This window comes from Alligator mississippiensis, chromosome 3 (genome assembly GCF_030867095.1).
Source record: "Alligator mississippiensis isolate rAllMis1 chromosome 3, rAllMis1, whole genome shotgun sequence".
NCBI lineage: Eukaryota > Metazoa > Chordata > Crocodylia > Alligatoridae > Alligator > Alligator mississippiensis.
This window is the reverse complement of record NC_081826.1, coordinates 127,082,262-127,108,513: the sequence shown is the minus strand read 5'-3', so window position 1 is coordinate 127,108,513 and position 26,252 is coordinate 127,082,262. Positions and strand designations below refer to the sequence as shown.

The 26,252-nt window shown below is 42.1% G+C and overlaps 1 protein-coding gene across 3 annotated transcripts in view; it reads left to right on the top strand.

The window, feature by feature from the left end:
• Nucleotides 1–26,252, top strand: part of LOC102566391 (solute carrier family 12 member 7) — a 154,121-nt gene that overhangs the window by 29,099 nt on the left and 98,770 nt on the right. The window contains exon 1 of one of the 3 annotated variants that reach the window (XM_059724387.1): nucleotides 17,259–17,339. The exons of the other annotated variants lie outside the window; for them this stretch is intronic. Coding sequence (XP_059580370.1) covers nucleotides 17,300–17,339 — 40 coding nt within the window. The 5' untranslated portion in view covers nucleotides 17,259–17,299. Of the gene's footprint in view, nucleotides 1–17,258; nucleotides 17,340–26,252 lie in introns of those variants that run through there. 3 annotated transcript variants of the gene reach the window in all.

The following is a 26,252-nucleotide window of genomic DNA, read 5'->3' as shown; positions in this document are numbered from 1 at the left end:
ACCACTGAATTTTCCTGAAATTTCCACTGAATTTTTCTTCTGATTCTTCCCCACTTTTCTTTTTTTCTCTTCTGAAGTATGGAAATTGGAAGCAGATGCATTGTTGCAGTAATGTCTTTCCAGTGGTGTAAATGGTATAATATGGTCTCTTTAGTCCCATAACTAGTGGTGGTGTTATCCCTTTTTTTCCTCCATTGTGTGTCACCCTGGGAACTGTTATACAAGCAGCTGCCTCCTACAACCGTAAAGTCCTTCGTAGAATTAGGATGTAGTTCTTGGATTATCTGGCTGGGTTAAGGAGGTTTTTTTTTTTTGTTTGTTTTTTGGTCTCACTTTTTAGAAACCTTAAAGCATCCTGATTTCCCGCCCCCCTCCCCCCCTCCCCCCCCGAGGGTGACTGCTTGGTGTTCTCTAAAAATGCTCTTGGTGTGGCCACTCAAAGTCGGTATCAATTAAAAATCTTAGGAAGAATCTATCAAATTGCATGGATTGTCCTGCAACTTGCCTGAGACCTCAGGAAAGATTATTTAGTCTGTATTTAAGAACCAATGGACATACTTAGGCTACCAACAACATGAGTTGGTTGAGGGCAAGATCAAAGCCTTTCTGTTAACTCCCATGGATCTTTAGTTCAGGTGATCCTAGTCTGTAGATGGCTTTAAAAGATTTATTTAGGACCTAAGAATACTTTTAAGAGAATGTATTTCTCTAACTTATCTTTGTGGATGTTTTAAATGATTATATTTTAAGAACAGAAAAGAGTGGGAATTAAATGTGTTTGTTAAAGACTGTGTTTTGTTTGTTTAGTAACAACAGATCCAGAAATGTGAAGACCGTATTAAATACAGGCTTAGTGCATGACATAACATCAGTCCTCTAACACCCCAGCAGAAGTGACATGGCAAGAGAGGCCGGGGCTGGATTAAGGGGGCCTGCTGCCTGCACTGTGAAGCAAGGACCACAGCAAAAGGGGTCACTTTGCTGTTGCCATATCTAGGGGGAAAAAAATCTCCCCCTGTGTTTCAAATCCTTGAAACAGTTGAGTAGAAATGTTTCAAAATCCTTGAAATGTTTCAAATCCTTGAAACAGCAACTGGAGTGCTGCTGAAAGGCATTTAAAATGGATGAAGCCAGAGGAAGAGCAAGCAGATGATAGCACCCCCCTGCAAAAAGGAGCTATGGGTTCTGGCCCCTGCTTCCAGCACTAACCTGTATATTTTATCCAATTATTTTAATGCAAAATGCATAAGCAGTTTCAACTGCAGCTGGCTGCCATTTATTTATATGTGCATGTATGGTGTTAAAAGTCAGAAGGAACAATGATATTATCTTGTCTGACCTCTTACTGCATTACAGACTACTAAATTTCAACCAGTTGCCTGCTTTTCAGACTAGTTAAACAAACCAAAACCTTGTTTAAATCATTTTTACTGTTTAAGCCAGCCACCTTACTGGAACGGCTTTGGGACTTCAAGGCCAAATTTGAAATGGCTGTTAGACTGAACTAACAAAACATGGCAGAGTATTTCCAAGTAGGTCAGAAAGAGTGTTTATACTGAATGCAACAGATTGGTAAGGACTGCTTCCAAATAAGTTAACATTTATAGCCAGCAAACTTAATCATTGTCTTTTTAATGAAATATAAACTGCGGGTTAATCAGGAGGAATAGATGGTGCTCATCTTTAAATGAGCAGAGTGGGAGGCTTTGTGCTGGGAGAAGCTAGTTACTTTGCGGAGAAAATTTTCTTGACAACAGTTGTTTGTTTGCCTGCTGAGAGAGGTGAGTAAAGGATTGTTTTATTTTCCTTGAGGGAGAAGAATAAATGAAACTTTTTTTTTTTTTTTTTTTACCTCTTGAGGAAGAAGGGAGCCAAAGATTTGGTGTTAACTGTGAAAAAGGTGTTTGGGATTTTTAACTGTTTCTTTCTTCTAGTTTCCAGGAAGAATAATAGAATGGCTGTTTTTGTGTGTGTTTAAAGGAAAGGGAGAACCAAATGCTTTGTTTAAAGCCTGACACGTTTGTTTTTTCATTGAATAACATGGTACCAATGACTGAAAGACTGTCGGCTCAAATACTCTCTTTGTTTGGACCTGGGATACCACTCTAGCAGATAAACTGCAGAAGAACTAATTATTCAAGGCTACCTTGACAAGACAAGGATGAAGCATCTCAGAACCCCTCTTAATATCAGTAGAGATGCTTCAAAAAACAGCCCTTTTCCTGACCTGCTGATCTCTTAGTCTCAAAGGTGTCACTCTACCCTGCCTTCTGCTGACCCCTGCTGGTCACCAGCTTTTTCTGTAGAGCAGACATCATTTCTACTCAACAGATGATGTAAAATGAATAGTTATCTTTGGTCTTACAATGTTTTAAAAGAAATCAGCATAACATACCTACATAAGTAATTTATTTTCAGTCCCGATGGGAGCAGAATTGCAAGATTTGTTTTTTTTTTAGCTATCAGGACATTTACTAATCTACAGAGCAGTATGGGTCTTCCTGGTCTGGTCTCTCCTCTCTGCAAAGGTGGTACTAAAGAAAACAATGATGGCTTTAAAAAGAAGCACTAATATTAGACCCTTCCCCTTTTTAAGTTCAGTTGTGAATATCCAAAATTGTTATCTATGGAGAAATTCAAATTTCAAGTTAATCTTTGTCTTTCTCTTGATTAAACTAGGCAAACTGCCAGTTATTATTTAAGCAAAATATTTTGGGATATGCTTTTAAGGTATATCCCTACATGAGTTTGGAATGCATCGACAAAGCCCTATCAATAAGGTGGAAGAAATTATAATGTCATCTTTTGAGTTTTGATGCTACAGTAGTTGCCATAACTTTTTTTTCATGCCTGTTGTTAATCACCCCTAGTAAAAGTGAGTTTCTGATCATTGAGATGAAATGCCAATTTTGACCTGAAAATTTAAGGAATCTAGACATCTAGTTTGGGGTTTTTTCTTTCTTTTCTTGTGTCCCCCTCCCCCCCCCGGCTGAAAAAAAACCCAACAAAACCAACAAAAAAACATTTGTCCATCAGTATGAACAGCATGGATAGAATCTTGGATATATAACCTAAACAGTGTTTGGGTGGTATTTTGTGTTAAAAGAGTTTTGGACACTTAAGAAATGAATGAGACTTGTGGTCATCTTTCTACTGACTCCACAATATCTGTGGATATTTTGCAAGAAGTCTCTGGCATTTACTACTATGTGGCTGGTTGGTTGGTTGGTTTGTTTGTTTGTTTTGTGCATCAGAAGATGTTTGTCCATGCCCAGTAAAATGAAGTTACCAATAGTCTTGAGAGAAGCAATTGCCTTCCCATGTGATTGGCATTAGCCAATCTTTCTCAAGTTATTCCCTATTTAATTATAATTATCGTCCTTTCAGTGGCTTGCCTGCCAAAAATACAGCATATTAGTTTTTAAATGTAAGTGTTGGTCTTGCATGATAGATCTACTTTTTTTTTCGTAAGTTCCCTGAAAAAAGGACCATAATATACCTTTGACAGCTGTGAAGGGCTGTGATCTTGATTCCTGTCTCAAAGGAGAATGCTCACTCTAGAAGAGATCAAATATGGACAGTTGTGTTTTTAAAATTCATTGTGGTTGGACAATTACAAAACGAGATGCTTTGATATTTTTTGAAACCCACCCACCCCCCTACCCCCCAAATCTGACAGATTAAAAAAAAAAAAAAATAAGAGCCTTTTTTGACCTAGTTTCATCCTAGGCACTTTGCCAGGGAAACTGTCATCAAGTGGCTGTCCTGTGAAGGAAAGGGATTGCAGTCATTCTTTATTGAGATAATAAGCACATCTGGGCATTAGGACTACCAATAACAGTCCTTAACATAATACATTAGTTCTGTGTCACGTGAAAAGGCATTCATGACCATAACAAGCTAAGATTGTCGGTGGATGTTTTCTTATCCTGCTGTCTGGCCTCACTATTTTTAAAGGTAGTTTGAGGAGGATCCTTCTGGACATTCCCACAAGGGTCTGCGTTTTTGTGTCGTGCTGCCCCCCCCCCCCCCCCCCCCCCCGGATCCTATTCAACATCTACTTTACTGCTGGGAAAACTAGTAATACAGGTGGCAGTATCAGCTTTTTCATTTACATCTGTTACACATTAGAGTGGAGGGCACTAGTATTAAGGATTGATGTCAGGTTGACTGACTGTAATGCATAGTGGAATATTGGAAAACATAACCCACAAATCTAAAATAGCTGGTTTATTGAGACAGATGACCCCTGGACATTGAAATGGTCTTAGTCTCCAGTTTTTGGACTCTGGTACACATAATAGAACACACAAAACAACTGAAAATAATTCCTTGCTACTGCTGCTAGCCACAATACTGCTTGTATTTTTATCTGTGTCTGGTCTTCGTAATCCTATACTTTTTGACTTTCAGACGTGACTCCTGGAACTTGGCTGCATTTTCGAATGAGTGCAGTGATTTCAGTTCAAATTGCAGTGGTAGTGTACTAACGTTCACTTCCTAGTGCTCTACACACTGTTGTCACTTATGAATACCACTACATAGTCTCATGTAGCTTAGCCAATGCCTTGGAAGCCCTTAAAGGCATAAAATGAGACCATCTCATGCTTGTCTGAATAGACGCTTGCCTCAGTCCTGCTTACGACGCATATATACCTGAATCTTTCTCTGTATGCCCTGCTTCAAGAAGTAACATGAATCTTCATCTTATTTTCTGCCAGTTCCTTTTTCTCTTCATTTTTCTCTCTCTTTAAAAACGTATTCTTGCTAGGTTTTTTCACCTTTTTGTTTGGGTTTTCTGTCTTGCCTCTTTGGGAAGCCCTTAGACCTCTGCCTTTCTAACTGCTTCTCTCCTCACATTTCCCTACATGCTGTGTTTCCTGACTGGTTTCTTTCCTTTTTTTTGTCTGTCTGTTCTTTTTAGTTTACCCTTACACCTTTAATTTTCTCTTTTCTCTTTCCCCTTTTTCTTAGTGCAAAACTTGTCATACATATACATGCACATGATATTCTAACGAGCTTCATTAGCTTCTTGGTAACCAACTGTTTTCAACAATCTAAAATTAATTAGAATGCCCACTGATTTTTTTTTTTTTTCTTTCCTGTGAAAGCAGCAAGAAGGTCATAGTCATTGCATCATCTCAACCTATTTGTTCCAATGAGATGGAATATTAACTTTTTATGCGGTACAGTGGTTTTGGAGCAGCAGAAAACTGTGATGCATAATAATACAGGAAACTGGTAATGGGAAGAAATCAAACCAGTGAGGCACATCTGCATGATATGCAGAAATTCTTCTAGTAGGCCCACATGCTGCACAGTATCCCTTCCACTCATTCCCCTGCCCTCTTCCCTTGCATGTTGATAATGCCAGGTACCTCATTAGCAGCTGGTTAGAGAACAAAAATCTAGCCTAAAGAAGTAGGGGGGGAAGGAGGGAGGTTACTCCTTTGCCAGTTTACAAATGAAGGTCACAAAGTACCAAGTGGTGCTGTTGAAGAATGATTTTGTTAATAAGTTTCTGTTACAAAGTTTATGGACAAATTGTGCAGTGAGCTCATGGGTGTTCTTGTCCTTTTGCTGCTGTCAGTTACCTGCACCACCTTACCTGAGGCATTGAGATTTAATGTCAATTGGTCTCGTGATGGGAAGGTTCCCTTATTGTTATCCATGAAGAAATATAATTGGGCATTGAAGACATTGCCCTTTGAAGGCTGTAATCCCTATCAAGGATAACTTGCAATCAAGAACTCAAGAGCAGCTTTGATGTCATTTGGAGTTATATCCCTGTTTATAGAAGGAGGCAACATTAGCTTACTGATGGAAAATACTTCCCAGCTCTATCTCCATTCAGGTAGCCTGACTAAACCAAGGCAAAACAAATTTCTTCCACAACAGTATCCCTGTTCCAGCCAATTAAATATCCACCCAGCAGATGTGACTGCTTTCTTGGGAGCAGGGTTCCATTTGTACCAGATCTTCCTCACTTATCTTCTCTCTGGCAATTAGTTGTACCACTTTTGCTGTGCCTGGAGTGATGTAAACTCAGCTTGCTAGGTTCTAGAGGCATTTATGTGCACACCTTTTTGTCGTGCAACACACTGGAGATCCTCTGCTTTTTACCAGACTCGATTAATTGAGTGTGCTCTGCATGTGAGCTGATGTGAACTGTGTTGTGTAGTTGTATAAGCAGTGAAATGCACATCACACAAAATGATGGTGGTGTGCTTTTGAACTAAAGCACCTTATGTTTTTAGTTCAAAAGCGCACCACTGCCACTTTCTCACCACTGCAGGCAACTGCAGTGCATCACAGCGCTGGGTGCTCCCATGTGTAAAAAAATGTCCTAGATGTTTTAGACAATCGTAGTTTAAATCTTTTTCCTATCCCTACTCCCCTGTCTCAACTATATTCATGGCCTGTCTTACAAGACTGTACTACTGCAAAAGGTACAGTTTCTCTTTGATCTCAGAATTATAGAAGAGGTTCCCTCCAAAGTACAAGGGTAGAGGGGGTTAAAGAGACCTATGAGGTTTGAAAATCCTCATGGAAAACATAAGCATAGGATGTGTGTCCCTTGCCTCCATTATTTCCCTCCCTCTATTCTTTTTGAGTTCTTACCTTAACTAGCATGCTGTTCACATAAATACGGCTGTATTGATATCATCTGTTGCTCAGAGAATAGTCTTAAGCTGCAAACAGACCTCAACATTGTGTTGCAATAATCTTTTTTATGGTGGCACAAAACCCAAACAAACGGATATCTCTAGCCCTTTGTTGCACCACAAATGCCTACATTTTGTGATGGTGATGACCCTAGTTATAATTTGTGCTGCCATTTTTGCAGCTGACATCTGTTTGCTTCTGGCGGAGACTTTAGGCAGCCTGTGGCTTCCACGCTTCAGGAGGTCCAGTTCTGCGAGATAATGGCTCCAGGTGCTTTACCCTAACATGGGGAACACATCTGTAAGTGGGGGGCTTTCCACTTGTGGATGCATGCCCTAAGCTGAGGCATGGCAGTGTGATAGGAGTGTAATGCCCCAGTATAGTGGCCAGGGGTGGGTGGAATGGTTGCATTTATAAGTGTGCTTGCAGATCTGCACCTCTAAATTGGAGCATAGTACTGGGGTCCATTTTTCTGCAAGATCAGGCCCCTGAAGCCCTAGGAGTAGCAGGGGCCCAACTCTGTGGGACAACAGTCCCAGCATCATCTGTAGACCTTGGTGAAGCAGATCAGTTGTGCCACGATGTACTGTAGTACAGCTGCCTGTTCTCCAAAAATGACACTATTAATTATCCTGAATGTAGTAGTCTGTCAGGAAAGGTTCTGCTCTAGCCTGACTCTATGCATCAGCTTGCAAAATTAAGATCTTTTGTGTTGATGGGACAAATGATAGCCTGTGTGTTTTATTTGCCATGCCATGCAGTAGGGCTTGCAAATTGGGTTGAAGTTTGTGCATCAACCTGTCAGACAGCTTGATTCATGTGACTGTCAGAGTTATATCGTTATTTGGGGGATGAGACAAGATTGTCTGCAAGGAGGTACACTATTCTTCTCTTCTTGCAGAAATGTTGGTAGTAGAGTCAGCCATTCTAGGTTGGGAGAGCTCATCTTGGCACTCTGCCAGTCCAAGAGGAAATCTTGCTTTTTTAGGTTGGATCAGAACCTTTACCAACAGACTACTGGAGTAAGGGTCACAAATGTCCATAACAAGGCTGGAAACAGATGTCACCTTTGAAGCACAATGAGCTGTGTATGTAGAGAGTGTTTTCTACTTACACAAGTCTTGATATGAAGTTTTTGTTGCAAATAATCCAAAATTATTGTTTAATATTTTCTGATAAATCCTTTGTCTGGTTAGTTTAAGTCAGCCATAACAACCACATCCCTTGACTTGAAAGCCTCCGTGAGCTAACCTGAGAATTCTAGGTCCAGCTCATCCCCCTGGTGAACTAGTTTGTAGTAGACGCCCACTATCAAGTCCCTTTCCCCATGCCCCCCTTGCATTCTTACCCAGAGCGCTTCATTTTGCCCCTCCTCTGACTCCCTCCTGACCATCACGGACGTGTGTTGCTCTTTGACGTAGAGCGCTACACCCCTCCCCTTTTGTCCCTGCTCCGTCTTGCCTGTACAGCCTGTGTCCCTCGGTGTCCACTGCCTAGTTGTGGGTAGAATCCCACCAAGTTTCCGTGAGCCCCCCCCCCCCCCCCCCCCCCCCCCCCCCCCGGGCTGGGCCCTGGTGGTCTGCCATTTTACTCACCATTGCTGTAGAGCGAAGTGTCTTCCTCTCTCCTCTGTCAAAGCCTCTGACTTGGCTATTCCTGTTTGCCCACCTTGCATGAATGCCGGCACACCCTTACAGAGCGTGCCTTTTTGTGCGCTCAGTTTGCACGTGGCTTGGGAGCGCAGCTCCCTGCTGCTTGCTAAATGGGATCTGGGGGCTTTCCCTCTGGATCCGCTGCAGCTGCGCCCACCCCCTCGACAGCAGCTGAAAGGTAAGCAGGGCGCCTCTGCCGCTGGTGCTCGTCTTGGGTGAGTGTGTCAAGGGCACATGTGCACTTGCAGCACACATGCACCCGGTCCTGCTCCCGGTCCCAACCTCTGGTGCTCTGTCTGGGGGCAGACAATCCCCAACATACCTACCAGCTCAGAGGTGCCAAACTGACTAGCACCATAACTGAAAGAGACCTAGGGGTGATACTAGACGACGGTATGAGCATGAGCTGTCAGTGAATGTTGCAACCAGCAGAGCAAATAATAATATTCCGACATGTATCAACTGATGCATCTCAAGCAAAACCAAGGAAGTGATTCTTCCGCTCTACTCGGCATTGGTGAGACTGCAGCTGGAGTACTGCATACTGATCTGGGCACCGCACTTCAACAAGGACGTAGAAAGCATGAAAGAGTCCAGAAAAGAGCCACCCATATGATCAGAGACTTGCAAGGCAAGCCATACAAGGAAAGGCTGAGGGACTTGGGCCTCTTCAGCCTAAAAAAGAGACGGCTGAGAGGGGACTTGGTAGCAGCTTACTGCTACATTGGAGAATACATAGAGGGCTTGGTGAACAAGTGTTCACCACGACACCCTTGGGTAAAATGAGGAGTAATGGCCACAAACTCCTGGAAAACCATTTCGGGCATAGTGCTAGGAAAAACTTCTTCACAGTTAGGGTGTCCAGACTGGAATAAACTCCCTCCAGAGGTGGTGCAATCACCTACCCTGGAAATCTTCAAGAGGAGACTGGATGGTCCCCTTGCTTGGGTCACCTGACCCCAGTTGTCTTTCCTTACTAGTGCAGGGGTCTGGATCTGATGATTTTGCAAGGTCCCTTCAAGCCCCTTACAATCTCTGAATTACAAAATGTTTTTGGAGCAGTAATAATTGGTTTTTATAAAGATTTCAAAAACATACTTTTATTCACATAAATGTATTGGCAACTAACTTTTTTAAAAGGTTGTAAATATGATGAATTATCATCCCATTTTAACAGTGTTTTGTTTTTTTTATGAATATATCTCTTGCCATTTAACTGAGCTCTTGTACTAAACTACAGCATTATCCATACAAGCCTTGTAGAAAGATTTTGTTTCATGAAAGCAAATCAAGTTGTTTGGTTTTTTTTTTTGTTTTGTTTTTTTTTAAATATTCTTTTACTTGGAAGGACACCTTCGGGGCTTTAAACTAGGCTTGTCGGGGGGAGGGGAGTACGAGGGCAGGGGAAGCTGTGGACCACCAAACCATGTGGCACCCACAAGGACAGCCCAGCCTGAAGAAGGAGAACATTGGGAACCTGAAAGCCATGGGGAGGCCAGCACTACAGAACAGGTAAGAAACAAGAAGGTAAGAAACAATGGGCCCCTTGGGACTCGAAGCGGGGGGGCAGCAAAGGCACCAGTCGCAGGGCTCAAGTGCCTATATACTAATGCTAGGAGCATGGGGAACAAGCAGGATGAACTAGCGCTCCTGCTTGCACTAAACACCTATGACTTAGTGGGGCTAACAGAGACCTGGTGGGATTCATCCCATGACTGGGCGGTACATATTGAGGGCTATAGATTGTATAGAAAGGACAGGTCGGGGAAGAAAGGGGGGGGGGGGGTTGCACTTTATGTCAGTGAGCAATATACATCAATCCTCATCAAGACAGAATCCGAGGTTGAGGAAGTAGAAGGATTGTGGGTTAGGCTACATGGGGGGCAAGGAGAAAGGGATTTGGTGGTAGGGGTCTGCTACAGACCTCCACACCAAGGGGAAGAAATAGATGCGGGGCTCCTGAGGCAACTCTCGGAGACCATAAAAGCTAAAGAGGCGGTAGTCATGGGGCCGGACATCTGCTGGGAGACGCAGACAGCAAGGTCCCATCGCTCACGCAGGTTTCTAACCTGTGTACAGGACCTCCACCTGACACAGGAGGTGCATGGTCCCACTAGAGGGAATGCCATACTGGATCTGGTATTGGCAACAGGAGATGACATGATTGGGGACCTCCAGATCGGTAGCCATTTGGGAGACAGTGATCATCTTATAATAGAATTCACCATAAGACGTTGAGTGGCTAAGGTAACTAGTAGGGTGAAAGTGCTAGACTTTAGGAAAGCTGACTTCAATGAACTCGGGCGTTTAGTCAAGGACACACTGCAGAGTAAGAGTTTTAAAGAGTTGGGAGCCCAGGAACGGTGGCTGTGCCTTAAGGAAATGATCCTTCGGGCACAGAGGGAGATGATCCCGATGCGGGGAAAAAGGGGGAAAGGGGCCAAGAGGCTTCCTTGGCTGACCAGAGAAATCCAGAGCAGTTTACGGGCTAAAAGGGGGGCATACAAAAAATGGAAATGGAGAGATTACTAGAGGAATATACCTCCTCTGCTCGCGCTTGTAGGGAGGCAGTTAGACAGGCCAAAGCTACCATGGAGCTGAGGATGGCATCCCAAGTTAAGGATAACAAAAAATTGTTTTTTAGATATATAGGGAGTAAAAAGGAAGACCCAGGGTGGAATAGGACCTCTACTAAATGGGCATAAGAAATTGGTGACGGACAGGGGGGACAAGGCTAAACTCCTCAATGAGTTCTTTGCCTCAGTGTTCCTAAGTGAGGGGCAAGACAAGTCTCTCACTGGGATTGTAGAGGCAGCAGCAAGACACCAGACTACCAAGCTTAGACCCTGAGATGGTGCAGAGGCACTTGGAGGAATTGGATGCATTTAAGTTGGCAGCCCCAGATGAGCTCCCTCTGAGGGTACTGAAGGCATTGGCCGACATCATTGCAGAGCCACTGGCAGGAATATTCGAACGCTCGTGGCGCACGGGCCAAGTCCCGGAGAACTGGAAAAGGGCTAACTTCGTCCCCATTTTCAAGAAGGGGAGGAAGGAGGACCTGGGCAACTATAGGCCCGTCAGTCTCACCTCCATCCTTGGCAAAGTCTTTGAAAAAATTATCAAGGCTCACATTTGTGAGAGCCCAGCAGGGCAAATTTATGCTGAGGGGAAACCAGCATGGGTTTGTGGCGGGCAGATCGTGCCTGACCAACCTAGTCTCTTTCTATGACCAGGCTACGAAACGCCTGGACACAGGAGGAGGGGTGGATGTCATATACTTAGACTTCAGGAAGGCCTTCGATACAGTATCCCACCCCATACTGGTGAACAAGTTAAGAGGCTGTGACATGGATGACTACACAGTCTGGTGGGTGGCGAATTGGCTAGAGGGTTGCACCCAAAGAGTCGTGGTAGATGGGTCGGTCTCAACCTGGAAGGGTGTGGGCAGTGGGGTCCCGCAGAGCTCGGTCCTTGGACCGATACTCTTCAATGTCTTCATCAGCGACTTGGACGAGGGAGTCAAATGTACTCTGTCCAAGTTTGCAGATGACACAAAGCTATGGGGAGAAGTGGACACGCCAGAGGGCAGGGAACAGCTGCAGGCAGACCTGGATAGGTTGGACAAGTGGGCAGAAAACAACAGGATGCAGTTCAAGAAGGAGAAATGCAAAGTGCTGCACCTGGGGAGGAAAAATGTCCAGCACACCTACAGCCTAGGGAATGACCTGCTGGGTGGCACAGAAGTGGAAAGGGATCTTGGAGTCCTAGTGGACTCCAAGATGAACATGAGCCGGCAGTGTGACGAAGCCATCAGAAAAGCCAATGGCACTTTATTGTGCATCAGCAGATGCATGACGAATAGGTCCAGGGAGGTGATACTTCCCCTCTATAGGGCACTGGTCAGACCGCAGTTGGAGTACTGCGTGCGATTCTGGGCGCCGCACTTCAAGAGGGATGCGGATAAGCTGGAGAGGGTCCAGAGAAGGGCAACTCGTATGGTCAAGGGCCTGCAGACCAAGCCCTACGAGGAGAGACTAGAGAAACTGGACCTTTTCAGCCTCCGCAAGAGAAGGTTGAGAGGCGACCTTGTGGCTGCCTATAAGTTCATCACGGGGGCACAGAAGGGAATTGGTGAGTATTTATTCACCAAGGCGCCCCCGGGGGTTACAAGAAACAATGGCCACAAGCTAGCAGAGAGCAGATTTAGACTGGACATTAGGAAGAACTTCTTCACAGTTCGAGTGGCCAGGGTCTGGAATGGGCTCCCAAGGGAGGTGGTGCTCTCCCCTACCATGGGGGTCTTCAAGAGGAGGTTAGATGAGTATCTAGCTGGGATCATCTAGACCCAGCACTCTTTCCTGCTTATGCAGGGGGTCGGACTCGATGATCTATTGAGGTCCCTTCCGACCCTAACATCTATGAATCTATGAACCTGTTTCTGATGATTCATTGACGGCAGAGGAGTCCATGTAATTCCATTATAAATAGATAAGAGAATGGCTTGTTTTAAATCCATGTAGAAGTTCTTAGTGCATGTGAGAGACTATGAAAACAAGCCCAGTATAAACTGCTGCTTTTAATTATTTGAATAAAGGCCTTTTTTATTAATATTGATACAGCTAATTGACTGCCTCTCTATAATGAATGCCCTCTTTTTAATGAACTTTTCTCTTGGCCCAGTGGGGGTTTGCTATAATAAGGTTGCATGGCAATTTGGCTTGCCGAGTGCTGTTTTTTTGTCTTTTTCTTGGGGGGGAAGGAGTCAAGTGTGAAATGATTAAATCTGTGTAGAGTTCTTCTCTTAGGCTTGGTAAATATATTTGTCTCCGTACACTGAATTTTTTTTTAAGCAAAATTCTATGGTAGCTCTCTGGGTAAGAAACTAGATTTTATTTATTTATTTTTTAAAATTTTCCTTCCAGATTAGGCATGGCTGAAGTTTCCCGTAAGCCTTTCATCAGAAATCATGAAAGGAAGTTATTAGATATTAGAAAATGGCTGTGAGCAGATTGATCGTAGTCATGCAGATTTTTTTTTTTTAAATAATGGATGTGGTCCAGTAGCTTCTGTTGGAGAAGGTGGCACTGCTTGTTTTGCAGGTTTATTCCACCTGCTAGTTGATCCATTGAAACTGTTGCACTAGATTCTGAAAGTTTTCAGGAATTGTAGCCTGTTTTCAAAAGTTCTTTTCCCCTGGAGACTGGTATCTGTGTAGCTTTCAGTGGAATAATTGCAAGAGAAACAGTTTTTGATAAGGGGAGGAGGTGTGAAGTAGGAATTTCCCTAGACCAGTGGTGGTGGTGTTTTGTGGTTTTTTTTTCCTCTTTTTTTTTTTTTTAAGGTCGGAAGGGGTGATTATAGTAGTCCAAGGTAAAATTTTAACAAGTGCCTGCCCCTGATTCCACAGGGATTCTTGCATGAGGCCCCCAGCCTTTAAGGTGTGTTCAGAGACATGATGTAAAAGTGGACCTTGGCATAGCTTCTAGTGAAGGTGAGCCCGTGGCTCCTTGGATTCTGCGACTAGGAGGGTAATAGCACCCTTTTGGTGTCTCTTGCCATTTTTTGTAATGTTGTTTATCTCCTCTGAATCTGTTTGATCCTTGCTTCAGGATGCACTCACTAGTAGAAGGGCTTCTTGAGATTCAGTGATGGTTTATAGATATTGCCATTTTATGATCTTATGTAACTTAACCATGGGATGGTTTAGTCAGGGATGATCCTGCCTTGAGCAGGGGGCTGGACTATATGATCTTGTAAGTTCCCTTCCAGCCCTACTCTCCTATGATCCTATTATTAATAGATACCTATTTATCGGGGATCAGTTTACCTCTTAGTCAAGCACCTTGTGTTTAAAGGTGGAGGCTGCGTGCTTAGTTAAGTTTTACAAAACGATACATTTCACTGCTGGTTTCTCCAGTTGACATCTGGCAGCTTTAAAGAATAGGGTACCTTTTTAACACAAATAAGTGTTTTTGTTTTTTTTAAATCCAGTTTCTTTGTGAAACTGATCAATCTGTGTTCACTATCCAAACAGAAGGAAATGGAAGAAGTAAAAAAATAAATATAAATAGAGCATATAATCAACTTGAGCTTTAACTTTTGTTTTTTCCCCCTCCCTATTTTGTCCATTTTAAACGGCATTTGTCTGATAAAGCCTCTCTATGATTTTTGAGATCAGATTCTTATTACTTATATTATGACGGGGTGCTGTTGGTCTTGAATATAAATACAAAAAGATGGGAGTGATGCAACTTTTGGGGAGGTCTGCTTTACTGTTTGCGAACTGGGAGACCAGAAAAGTGGCTCAGAACTTTCTTCTGTGTGCAGTTTTAGTGCCTCGAACCCTAGTCAAAATTGAGGTCCATATAATATTTGTCAGACAATCAAGAGACCTCCTCTTTCCCTCAGTGTGAAGGTTTCTGCATATGCTTTGCATACACTGAAACCAATTGCTTGATTGTATATATGAATAAAATAAAAAGTAGGGGTCCTATGAGAACCATAGTCCTGTTGTAATATCTAGAGTAAATAAAATGTTTGTTCAGCTGCAATTGACCTTTTATCCCTTAAATTCCTGAACTGTAAATATTTGGTGTATAAGAAGCATAATTGAATTGTTTTCCAGGATCTTGTATGACGCGTCGTTGTGGTGTCAGAATACCTTCTGGTAGAGTGTGTGTGTGTGGTGATCTGACTGACGTATGTAATGTGGCTTTCTTGTTACTCTCCCTCTTTCTGTCTCTTTTTGTGGCATGAGCTGCTTGAATTATGGGGTATTTTTTGTTTTGATAAGATTCCTTTTTGTGTATGTTGCTACCTTTCTAATACTGGAGAGAGGCAAAATCATAGAAGTGGATTTTATAGTTGGTGAGGTTTGTGATGATCTTTGTTCCCAAAGAAGTTTTATTCCATGTTCTTAGCCCAGCTCCCAAGAAAGCTTAGTCTCCTACACCAGATATACCTCAGCCCTAAAGTACAGAGCTCCAGTGTACCTGAGGAGGCAGGTTGTCAGTTCTGATCTTTACCGGGGAGCTTTTAGGCAGTGCATTTAGATTTCTTGGTCTAGGCACCAGTCACTTTTGGAGAATAGGACAGAAGCTCTGAATTTTGATGATACTTTGTGGGGAAAATGAGCATAGGAGGTCAAGTTAGTGCTTTGTGATAACCCACATTAGTAAAAGAGTTAACACTTTTTTTTTTTTCTGACATCTCTCAAACATTTTCTCTGATAGCTCCCATGAAAAAGCTTTTTGCACTGTAACTGATGCAGTCTACTCCAGTAAACTTCCAAAGACAATTTGGACAATGAAACCTGGAAATATTTTCATGTAGGTATTGGGAAGAGTGTGATATTTGTCAGACTGAACTGTGTTCAGCCTCCATCTTCCCCTTGCTCTTTGGAGTATAACACTTGAATTAATTTCAGTCCAATATATGCCCTACTGTAGGTATTCACATGCCATGGCAATGCCAGAGGGATTTGAAATGCTGCTGTAATGTAACACTTGCATTGTCTTTTACAGTGTAGTTTGTAGTGTGAAATGGAGGCACCCAGGTATGCTGTGACCCAAGTTCCTCCTTCATGTTTATATGACTCAGAAGGGAAGACATTTGAGATGTATTTTTTTTTCTCACTTTGCTTTAACCATGTGTGTCAAGTTAGAGTTGCTCAGAAAGAAGGAAATGACAAAGTGGATATGTTTTCTAATTGATGCAAAAGTTCCCAGGCGAAGGCACAAAACAGATCAGTTAAATTGCTGACTTCCTTTTTTTTCTTTTTTCCTTTTGGCTTACAAACAAGGTTTTTCCATGTGTAAGTGTGGCATATGACCTGCCTGGTTCAGTTTTCCTGCTTTCAGAGGCATCATTTAGCATCTATATTGTAGTTAGTGACTTTTGTTTTACCCTGTGGAGTCTCTTTGGCTGTACTCTTATGTATTCTTATCAGCTGTCTTAGATTTCAGCTTTGTCAAACTTCAGATGTACCATATTTTCATGGTGTTGCATATTCAAGGTGATTGTAAATGAAACTTTAGAATTACTTAAAAGCTTCTAAAGTAAATTTTATTATCAGTGGAACTGTTGTACTGTATGTGGAGTTCTTGGTAACTTTTGTCTTATAAAAAGAACTGGATTTAGTACTTCAGTCTAACTTGACCATAGGAATTAACCTGTGCAAAGTAATAACATCACAACAGGCTGTCCTAAGCTGCTTAATGTTATTGAGTATTTAATACATGCAAAATGACTTCACAGGGAAAATTACAAAACCTGCAAATAGACAAATAGCAATCACAAAGGAGAATTAATATTTAATAATTAAACAACGTTAAATTAAGTGAAAAAATGCAGTTGTGGGTTTTTTGTTGTTGTTATTTTTATGCTAGTACACTGGCATTCATAAAGAACGTTTGAAGCTAATACTGTTACATTTTTAGTGTTTAATGTCCATATAAAACTTGGTTACAGAAAACAAATTTAATGCGTGCGTCTATATTATATATCTATAATTTTTAGCTACTGTAGCTCTTAAACATAATGTTATGGATCAGTTATTATCATAAATGTTAGCCCTTGGATTAACATTACTCATTGCGCATAAACAGAAAGATAGACATTTGCTCAGTAGAAGTGTCCTAAAATTGAATTTTTACGGGTGAAAACAAAGTTGGAGGCAGATTGTCTTCCTACTTGGAGAAACTGAATGTTTAGGCTCTGCCCTTTCCACTGAGCATAGTGTTTGTCACTGAAGATCCTACAGCTTAACTGTGTTTGGAGAGAGCTGCAGCTGCAGTGCAACTTGGCTTTGTGACATAGGCATACTTTAAACTGCATGAAGCCTGGATGCCTTGCCTTGGGATTAATCCACTACTACTGAGAGACAGGATTTGAGGTCTCGCATAAAACGGAGAGGGGGCAACTATCAGCTTCCTGTTGTTTTGTTGCTTCATACCTGAAGAGCCAGCAGCTTTTTCTTTATTATGAATGAACAAGATTATGAGGAAGGTGGGCCAAGCTCGGGTGAGTCTGATCTTTAAATAAAAATGTTTTATATTTGACAGCTATTCTGACTTTTGTTGGAAGTCCAATTGAAGCTTCTGCAGAGTGGAGGTGACTTGTTCATTTTTTTTTAGCATCAAGGGTATGTTCTACTGGATTTTAGTAACAATACTAACAACACTATACTTGAGTTTAATAACAATATTTCTTACATTACTAAATTTTTAATTATAATTAGCGTACTGACGAGAGAGGGTGATGCAGGATCAGAATCCTCTGTTACATAAAAGGCTTAGAGAGAGGCAGCTTAAGATGCCTCATTCTGCTTTTCCATATAATTTAAGTAAACAGCACTTGTCAGTGACATAAATAGCGCAAGATAAATTAATTTGTGTTTTGCAGTGGCTGCTATTTTTTAAGCACTTGTTTACCTGGAATTATTTTTGTAAAATAATGTAACTTGATTAATGTTCATGGGTTTACTAAAACCTCTTAACTGTAGTATACCTAAACTAACACATGTTTTGCATGTGCTAACTGTAAAATTACTATACTGTACATTTTTCTGGAACAAACCTGTGAGTGTTTTCCTAATATCTAGGCATGATGAGGAGGATACTATTACAGTTTGTGCTGTGAGTTTTTAAACTGACTTCTAATATGTCACCTTATTCTGCTTTAAACTACACTTTTAGCTTTATTTTTTGTTTTAATGGCTTTTAAAATAGTAGATACATGGGGAATAGGATGAAGAGGAAACACCTGTGTCCAGTCTACAGATAGGTTCCTGTAAATTTGTTATAGAACAAGCCCTAATCCTTTTTTCTTTTTGCATAAAGATATAATATAGTATAATGTTAGAGTAAGAAAGTTAATGCAGCCAAGTGCTAATGAAGAATGTGGAATGAGGTGGGAGCTTGAAGAAGGACTGGGGAAACTCTTGTGTATTAACTCAATAAATAGGCTGTATAACAATTTCTATAAGTAAGTTTTGCTTAAAGCAGTCATTAAGTGAACAAAATAGTGTTTCCTCATGAGTAATTAGAATCTGAACAAAAATCAAAAGTCTCTCTCTCTCGTATATATCGCATGTTGAAAGTGAAGCGTCCCAATGGAAAGGTGCTATGAAAGGTCATATTCAAGGACTCTTTGTAAACTATTTTGAGGGTCAGAATAGAGTGATATTTAAAAACAAAAGGTAGAAAAATCTCTTGGACTGCTTGTGAAACTGTATCCCCAGCTAAACTGCCTTAAATTACAAATCTGAGTCATGCTGATGAGTTTATACCTCATCCAAACAATCCCTGTCAGTGCTCTTAAATAGAAGTTTCCAGCTTTTGTCAAGGTAATGCTGCTGGCCGGGTTGGGGGGCCCCACTGTACTAGGGGTTGTAATTAAAGACAAAGACAGTCCTTGTCTGGGAAGGCTCATGAACTAAAAAGCACAAAAAGGTGTAATGATAGTGGATGAGGCTACAACATATAAACAAATGACACTGCTGAAGAGCTGACATAGCTCTTCTGAAATTTTGTTTTATTTTGTCTTTAATAATTGAAGCTTGAGGAAAGGAGCTGGTAAAGGAAAGATGAGGAGGGGAATGCTTACAGCTTGTTACTTGCCTAGGCATGTCATCATGGATTTTGTGGGTTAGAGGTAAGCCTAGAGAGGGGTAGGTTGGTAGCCATATGGATTTTTTTTTATCATAAAGCTTTTTTTTTTTTTCTCTGCAAAGGAGAACTCGTTATTACTTTGTTCAGCTAGGTAAGGTGGAGTTCGTTTTGAAGGAACTTGAGTTACGGACAAGAAGTATTTTATTTATTGTGGAAATAAAGGTTGAGTCGGTATCAAATGGGCAAGAGTATGGTCAGCACGTGAGCAGACTTGAGTGGAGCAAGACCAGGAAAGTGAAGGCAAGAGTAATTAAGCCATGAAATGAGGAGGGTGTGGATAAGTTTGCCCTGCACAATAAGGAAAGCTCCATTTTTATTTTTTTTTAAAAGAGATGGGGGAGAGGGGCAAAACTTTAAGATGCGCTCAATATGTGCAAATAATGGAGAACCAAATCGAAGATGTTACCTAGAATCAACCTTGAGTAAGTGAGGTGACAGTGGTGGTGGTCAGTATGATGGAGAGAGTGGTGAGAGGAGGGCTTTTGGGAAAACACCAAGAACTCAGTTTTAGATGTGTTCAGATTATGGCAGGGGTGGGCAATTATTTTGGGCAGAGGGCCACTTACTGAGTTTTGGCAAGCCATTGAGGGCCGCATGATGGGCAGCCCAGGGCAGATTAATATTAATTTTCTAAATTTTTTTTAGGGGCCCCGTGGGCTGGATATAGAATGTCCTGGTGGGCCGCATCTGGCCCCCGGGCTGCATTTTGCCCACCCCTGGGTTAAGGCGACAGCTGGGCATCTTCTGGAAAAGATGTTAGAATGACAAACTGGCACACGAGATGGAAAGGGGAGAGAAATTTAGAGACGTTTGTCATGAGCAGAAAGGTGTCAGCTAAAGCATATGTGTAGGTGGGAACTCTTAGAAGTAGGTTTTAGAGGAGAAGGAGCAACAGTTTCAAGTTCAAAAGACTTAGTTTTTGTTTTCAGATGGACAAATACAGACTATTCTTTATTTAAGGTAGAAAGTCTAGCAAGAAGAACCAGTATCCTTGCAGTAGAAGATGGTGCCAAGTCACTTAAATTAAGTGACTACTGACTTCACTTTCATATAGAGCCTGTGTTTTTTTTTGAGTGACTGCTTCCCCCCACAGCAGCTTACTGACCCTTTCCAGGAGCATAATTGCAGCAGCACAAGCTGGGGCAGGGAGGGGTCTAGAAATTAAGGGGTAGAGAAGAGTTATTATGTTGGTGCACTTTTCTCTAAAGTAAGGAATGATTCATCCATGTAGTGGACATTTCTACATAACCATCTAATGCAACGCCACTGTTTTGAATGGTACTAACTAGGAAAACCCAGTTAATAAGGTGTTTGGGGGGGCTTTTTAGTTAAATACCTAGAATTTCAGAGCCTTGAGTTAATGAAAAGTCTGGGCAAAGAAAGAAATGGGCAGGCTCTGGCATTAGATTTGTTTTCAGTGGGAGCAGATTCCAGGAGCAAAGGTCTGTTACTAAAAATACCATGCTTCTGATTTCTTTTGTGATTCATCTATAGGGCTAGATAACTTCATTCAACTGGAATGATGTAACTGACATGGCAGGTTTGGTATGAGAGATACCTAGGTCAGTAAGGTCTTTTATATGTAGTAATGAGAGAGCTGATTTTTTTTTTATTAAAAAGTGGACTGACGGCTAATGCTGAGCATTGAACAAATGGCCGTGCAGCTCTGCTCTGCCTTAGTGAAGGCTTGCAAGTGACATTCAGGTTAAGTTCTGTTAATTGGTAGTGCTGATTCTAGAACAGTGATTCTCAATCTTGTTAGACACGGGGCACCTCTTTGCTTTCACTTGTCTCTTGTCTATGGGGGGGAAAAAAATAAAGCAGTTTTGTTGCAAAAAACTCAGAAGGACCCCAAGATGTCAGAATGTTTTTTTGACACTATAGACTTCTATTTGAAATCTTTGGGTTTACCTTGTGAACGGTGTGTCAGTATTTATACTCTTAAAAGGATCTCTTGACAGGGTGCTGTAGCTCTTTTGGTTGAGAATCACTGCTTTAAGTAAATACAGGTTATGAATAACTGAATAAGACTTGGTCATAACAAGTGGAAAGTCTACTCTGTTGAACAGTTGAAGATGGTACAAAATGGCATTTTTTTGTTACTGTTGCTATTCTGAAATGCAGTTGCAATGATGAATCTAGTAAAATCTTGAAGTGTAAAATACTCTTACAAGTGAAAGTCAGGTATCCAGCAACTGTAATGGTAAAAGACTTAATTAGGCTTCCTCTCCCAATAATCATCAGCATTACTGTGACTGGGGATGATCTTAAACTAACTGATTTTTTTTTTTTATTTTATTTTTTTTATCTAGGAAATTGATTCATTGTTTTACTTCCAAAATACTATCCATTGATAGCTGCTGAGAAGTTGCCATAAAAATTGTAATTAAAGATTAACCTTAAAATAAATGATCACAAACTTGATTCAGTTTAAATTAGAAAATTGAAAGTAGGTCTATAAGTAGACAAGGTTCTTTGGGTAAATGTGATTTATCTTTTATTAGACCAACTAAATCATGGGGAAAAAATGTTCTTTGTAAGCTTTCGGGCACAAACACCCTTCTTTAGGCATGGGGAGAGTCTGTAATTGGAAAAAGGTAAACTGAAAACAAGAGTAGTTGGTGAAATCTTTTTGATGTCTGAGGGGTTCAGGTACATGACTGCATCCTCAAATTGGAGAGTCATTATACCTATGACTTATAGAAATTCCTTTTTTTTTGAATTTGTATGCTAGCAAGGATTAGGAACTTGTAAGGAAGGGCTCTAGAGTACGGGTAGGCAACCCCTAGCATGGGTACCAGGGCGTGGCACATGAAAGCATTTTGCTTAGCACGTATGCTTCAGGATGGATGGCAGAGAAGGAGGCTGTGCTGCCACAACAAGGATTGGGCCCCTTGTGGCTTCCCCACTGTTTGCCTGCAACTTGCCAACATCTTGCAAGTTGAGGTTGCAGGTATGTTTGGCGCTCTGCCCACAGATGTTTCTGCCCCCTGCTCTAGACCTTACTGAATAAGTAACTTAAAAGAATATTAGGAGAAAGCAGAGTGCCTACAAAGAAGGGCGGGGGGAAGGAAGGGCTGTTCAGCAAAGACTGCTGTATCTCGGTGAATGAAAATAAATATATATATATATATATATAAAAAAGCAAGAACTGCCAAAGTACAACTAATGATTTTTTTTTTTTAAGTTTAATGAGAATAATACATTGTTGCATATACACGAGCTCAAGCTGTGGTTCTGAGCTGGTCCCAAGCTGATACCATCCACTTATGACTGAGTGCACTGTCCAGTACTCACTGCCCCTTTGGTGAATCAGTATTTTAAGTTAATTATTTAGGGTGAGTGCTGGATCTTTTGTCTGGCTCAATCCATGGCAACGCAGCAACGGTAGTCATTTGTATATGTACCATAGGGCTGGGACTGCAAGCCAGCAGGCAACCTGCTATTAGAGTAATAGTGTGGCCTAGAGCAGTGGTTCTCAACCCTTTTTTTGGTATCAGGACCCATTTGTAAACATCCATGGCCAGTTCCAACCCAGTGTCCCTTGCTCTCAACCTGCTCTCCCTACCCCAGCCCTCCAGTGTGTGGGGCAGGAAGGTGGTTGTATGGGGGGCCCCAAACAGCCCCTTGCAGGCTGGAACTCTGCCAGCCTGCAAGGGAAAAGCCACCATTTCCCATAGTTGTTTTTTTCTCCATTACAGGATAATCAATTTTTAAAATGTATTGATCCATTTCTAAAGCATGTTTGCAACCCTTTTGTATAGTCTTGCAACCTACTTTTGGGTCACAACCCATGGGTTGAGAAACACTGGCCTAAAGTGACATGCTGTTACCATTGAACCTGAGCCACACCCATGTACTGTGAATTCAAGTTCTATTCTTGCTTTTCATCAGTAGTCTGTCCTAAGCTGGTCACTGGAAAGTGGTTCCTTTTGGAAATTGCACCATAGGGCACTGCACTAGTGCTTTTTGAGAGAGAGCTGCTTCAATATGTTCTAAAAGTCTAAAATCTACATGTGGTGTTTGCAAAGCTTCTACACTGGTCAGAGCTACGACTACTGTACAGAGAAAAGGGCAACTGTGTGGCCACTGGGCACAAAGGGAATTCCCTCTTCCTTCCCCAAGTGAGAAACTTCTTGTCATTCTGATTGCTCTGAAATTAAATGTTTAGTGAGACTGACTTGAAAATGCATGTGCCACCACAGGAACCTAGCTGGAGTTTGGCAGGGAATTTCTAAGCTCATTCTGTTTGAACACAATGAGGTTTAATGCAGTACAGATGCAGGACTACACCTCTGATGAAAGAATGGAGGACATACCTAACTAAAATAAGGGACTGTATCTCAGAAAAACAGAATCTGGGGAAGGAGTTAGGGTCAAACTGGACAAGAATTTCAGCCTGATAATCCCAGTGTAGTGATGTGGTAAACATGTGATCCTTGGATGTAAGGGCATAATGGACAACTATACCACTTCATGCAATGTTGATGAGGATACTCCTTGGATACTGCATTCAGTTTCAATGCACATGCTTTAAAAAGATGTTAGAAAGATAGAGACAGTGCAGAAAAGGTTGATTAAAAATATTTTGAGCCTTAAAGAAAATACAGGGTGAAACTATTCTTCTTTAGCTTTTCAGGAGAGACCAAGGCGGGACTTAATTACTGGATTAAAACCTTCAGAGAGAAAATACCAGGTACTAAAAAGCTCTAAGCTGGCACAGGGATGCATCAATGGCTGGAAGTTTTCTTTTTCTTTTTAAAATCAAACTAGAGGTTTATCTTGAAGGTAAGATTAATCATTGTTCTTTAGCAATCCCTCTCAGTCAAGGAAGATAGTCTTCCACGATTGTCTGAAGAATCTGCAGGTCTGAAGAACGCTGATGAGGCCGATCTGAGATCAACACACTCTGCTGTAACTTGGGCATGTGTTTCCGTGCGGGGTGGGTGGCTCCAGAATCTTGATTCAGTCCATGGCATGCTGTTCCTAGCTCTCCCGTTTTTTTCCATCTCCTGTTGTCATCCTGAGGTTTCAATCATTGTAACAAGCTTGTGAATTCTCTGTTTATTGATGACTTCAAATCAAGAACAGCTGTCTTTCTGGCAGATATGCTTTGATCCACCCCCAAATATGAGGCCTAGTGCAGCAGATTTTGGGTAATGTTCCCTGGCTTGAAGTATATGGGAGGTCAGATTAGGTGATCTAATGTCTTTGGCCTTAAAATGTACAGAAGAGTTCTATGGCTTAAATTTAGGGGAATTTGGTTAGGGGATTCCAAAGTTACTGCCACTACTAAAATGAGCTGCTTATAAAAATTTCAGATTCTCCAAACAGTTTTGATACTGAAACAGAGCCTTAGTTTTAACTTGTATTGTGACATTTATAACATGGACTGTCTTTAGGATCAAATATTAAATGATCCCAAGGGGTAGTTAACAAATATTTTTGCTCTGATTTCTGTATTCCCTAAGTGGTTTTGGGGATGCCTGCTCATAGGCAGTTATGGAGACCACTGTTCCCCTGGTAACTCTTTTGTGGCACACTTCTAATCTACTCAGATTGGGTCTTGGAGGAATAAATATTGTTCTTTGAATATAAGGACCATCCATTTGAATCATGATTTTGGGGGTTTTTTGTTTTGTGAACAGAAGTTATTTCATTGTACCTTTTTCATAATACGTCTGAACGCATGAATAGTATTAGCCAGTTTCATATTTGTTTCATAGTTGGTAGGGTCAGAAGGGACCTGAGCAGATCATCAAGTCCGACCCCCTGCCATGGGCAGGAAAGAGTACTGGGGTCGAATGACCCCGGCTAGCTGTTCATCCAGCCTCCTCTTAAAGACCCCTAGGGTAGGAGCCAGCACCACTTCTCTTAGAAGTTGGTTCCAAATCCTAGCTGCTCTGACTGTGAAGTAGCACCTCCTGATGTCTAGCCTGAATCTACCCTCTACCAGCTTGTGACCGTGATTTCTTGTCACTCCTGGTAGTGCTCAGGGGAACAGGGACTCCCCCAATGCCTGCTGGTCCCCCCTGACTAGTTTGTAAATGGCCACTAGATTCCCCCCCCCCCCCCGCCTTCTCTTGTGGAGGCTGAACAGGTTCAGGTCCCTCAGCCTCTCCTTGTAGGGTCTTCCCTGCTGACCCCTGATCATGTGGGTGGCCCTCTTCTGGACCCTCTCCATGTTGTCCACATCCCTTCTGAACTGTGGCGCCCAGAACTGGACGCAGTACTCCAGCTGCATCCTGACCAGTGTCGCAGAGAGGGGGAGGATCACCTCCTTGGACCTGCTTGAGATGCATCTGTGGACGCATGACAAGGTATGATTGGGCCTTCCTGACCGCATCCCCACACTGTTGGCCCATGTTCATTTTGGCATCAGTAATGACTCCAAGATCCTTCTCTGCCTTTGCACTGATGAGAAGGGAGTTCCCCAGCCTGTAGGTCTGCTGCTGGTTCTTCCTCCCCAGGTGCAGCACCTTGCACTTGTCAGTGTTGAAACCCATCCTGTTCTCATCTGCCCACCCCTGTAGCCTGTCCAGATCTGATTGCAGCCTATTCCTTCCTTCTAGTGTGCCCACTTCACCCCACATCTTAGTGTCATCTGCAAATTTGAGCAGGGTGCTTTTTACCCCTTTGTGTGCCACATAGGAGTCCTCTAACCATCTCCCAAAACCCTGATCTGGGGCCATTTGGATGGGTTGTGTTTTATCTGGCATATGTGGTCTGATATACAGTTTGGAGGCTGGGATGTTGTAGGAGGGATCAGTTGTGCTGCTGAGATTATTGCTGGAAGTCTTGTACTGGAGTCTGGCTAGACTCAGCCAGTTGTGTGCTAGGAATGTCTTGCTGGGCAGCAGAAGGCATGCTGGAATAGGAAGAAGTGTATTGGGTGCATGGCACATGCAGACAGTGCTGAAAACAAGGTGAGTGAAAAGTGGAACCTTTATAACAATGAGTGGAACTTGCATTGCAGGATCCGGAGCTACTTTTTCTGGTTTTGTTCATTTATTGGTGCCATGGAAAGGTTTGGAGCTAGGCAGAGCTGGTCACTTGGTCGCAATGAGGTTTTCCCAGGAAGATTTTTTTTCATCTCCAACCAACAAATCTCCCTCTTCTCAGACTCCCCAGCTCCCAGTTTGCCATGCTCCATCTCTACTTAGTTAAGATCCGGGGGAAATTCTTGATTCACAAGGTAAACCTTGTTAATACAAGGTTGGGCTTTACTGGTAATGTTTTATGTTCTTCATGATTAGTAAAGGCA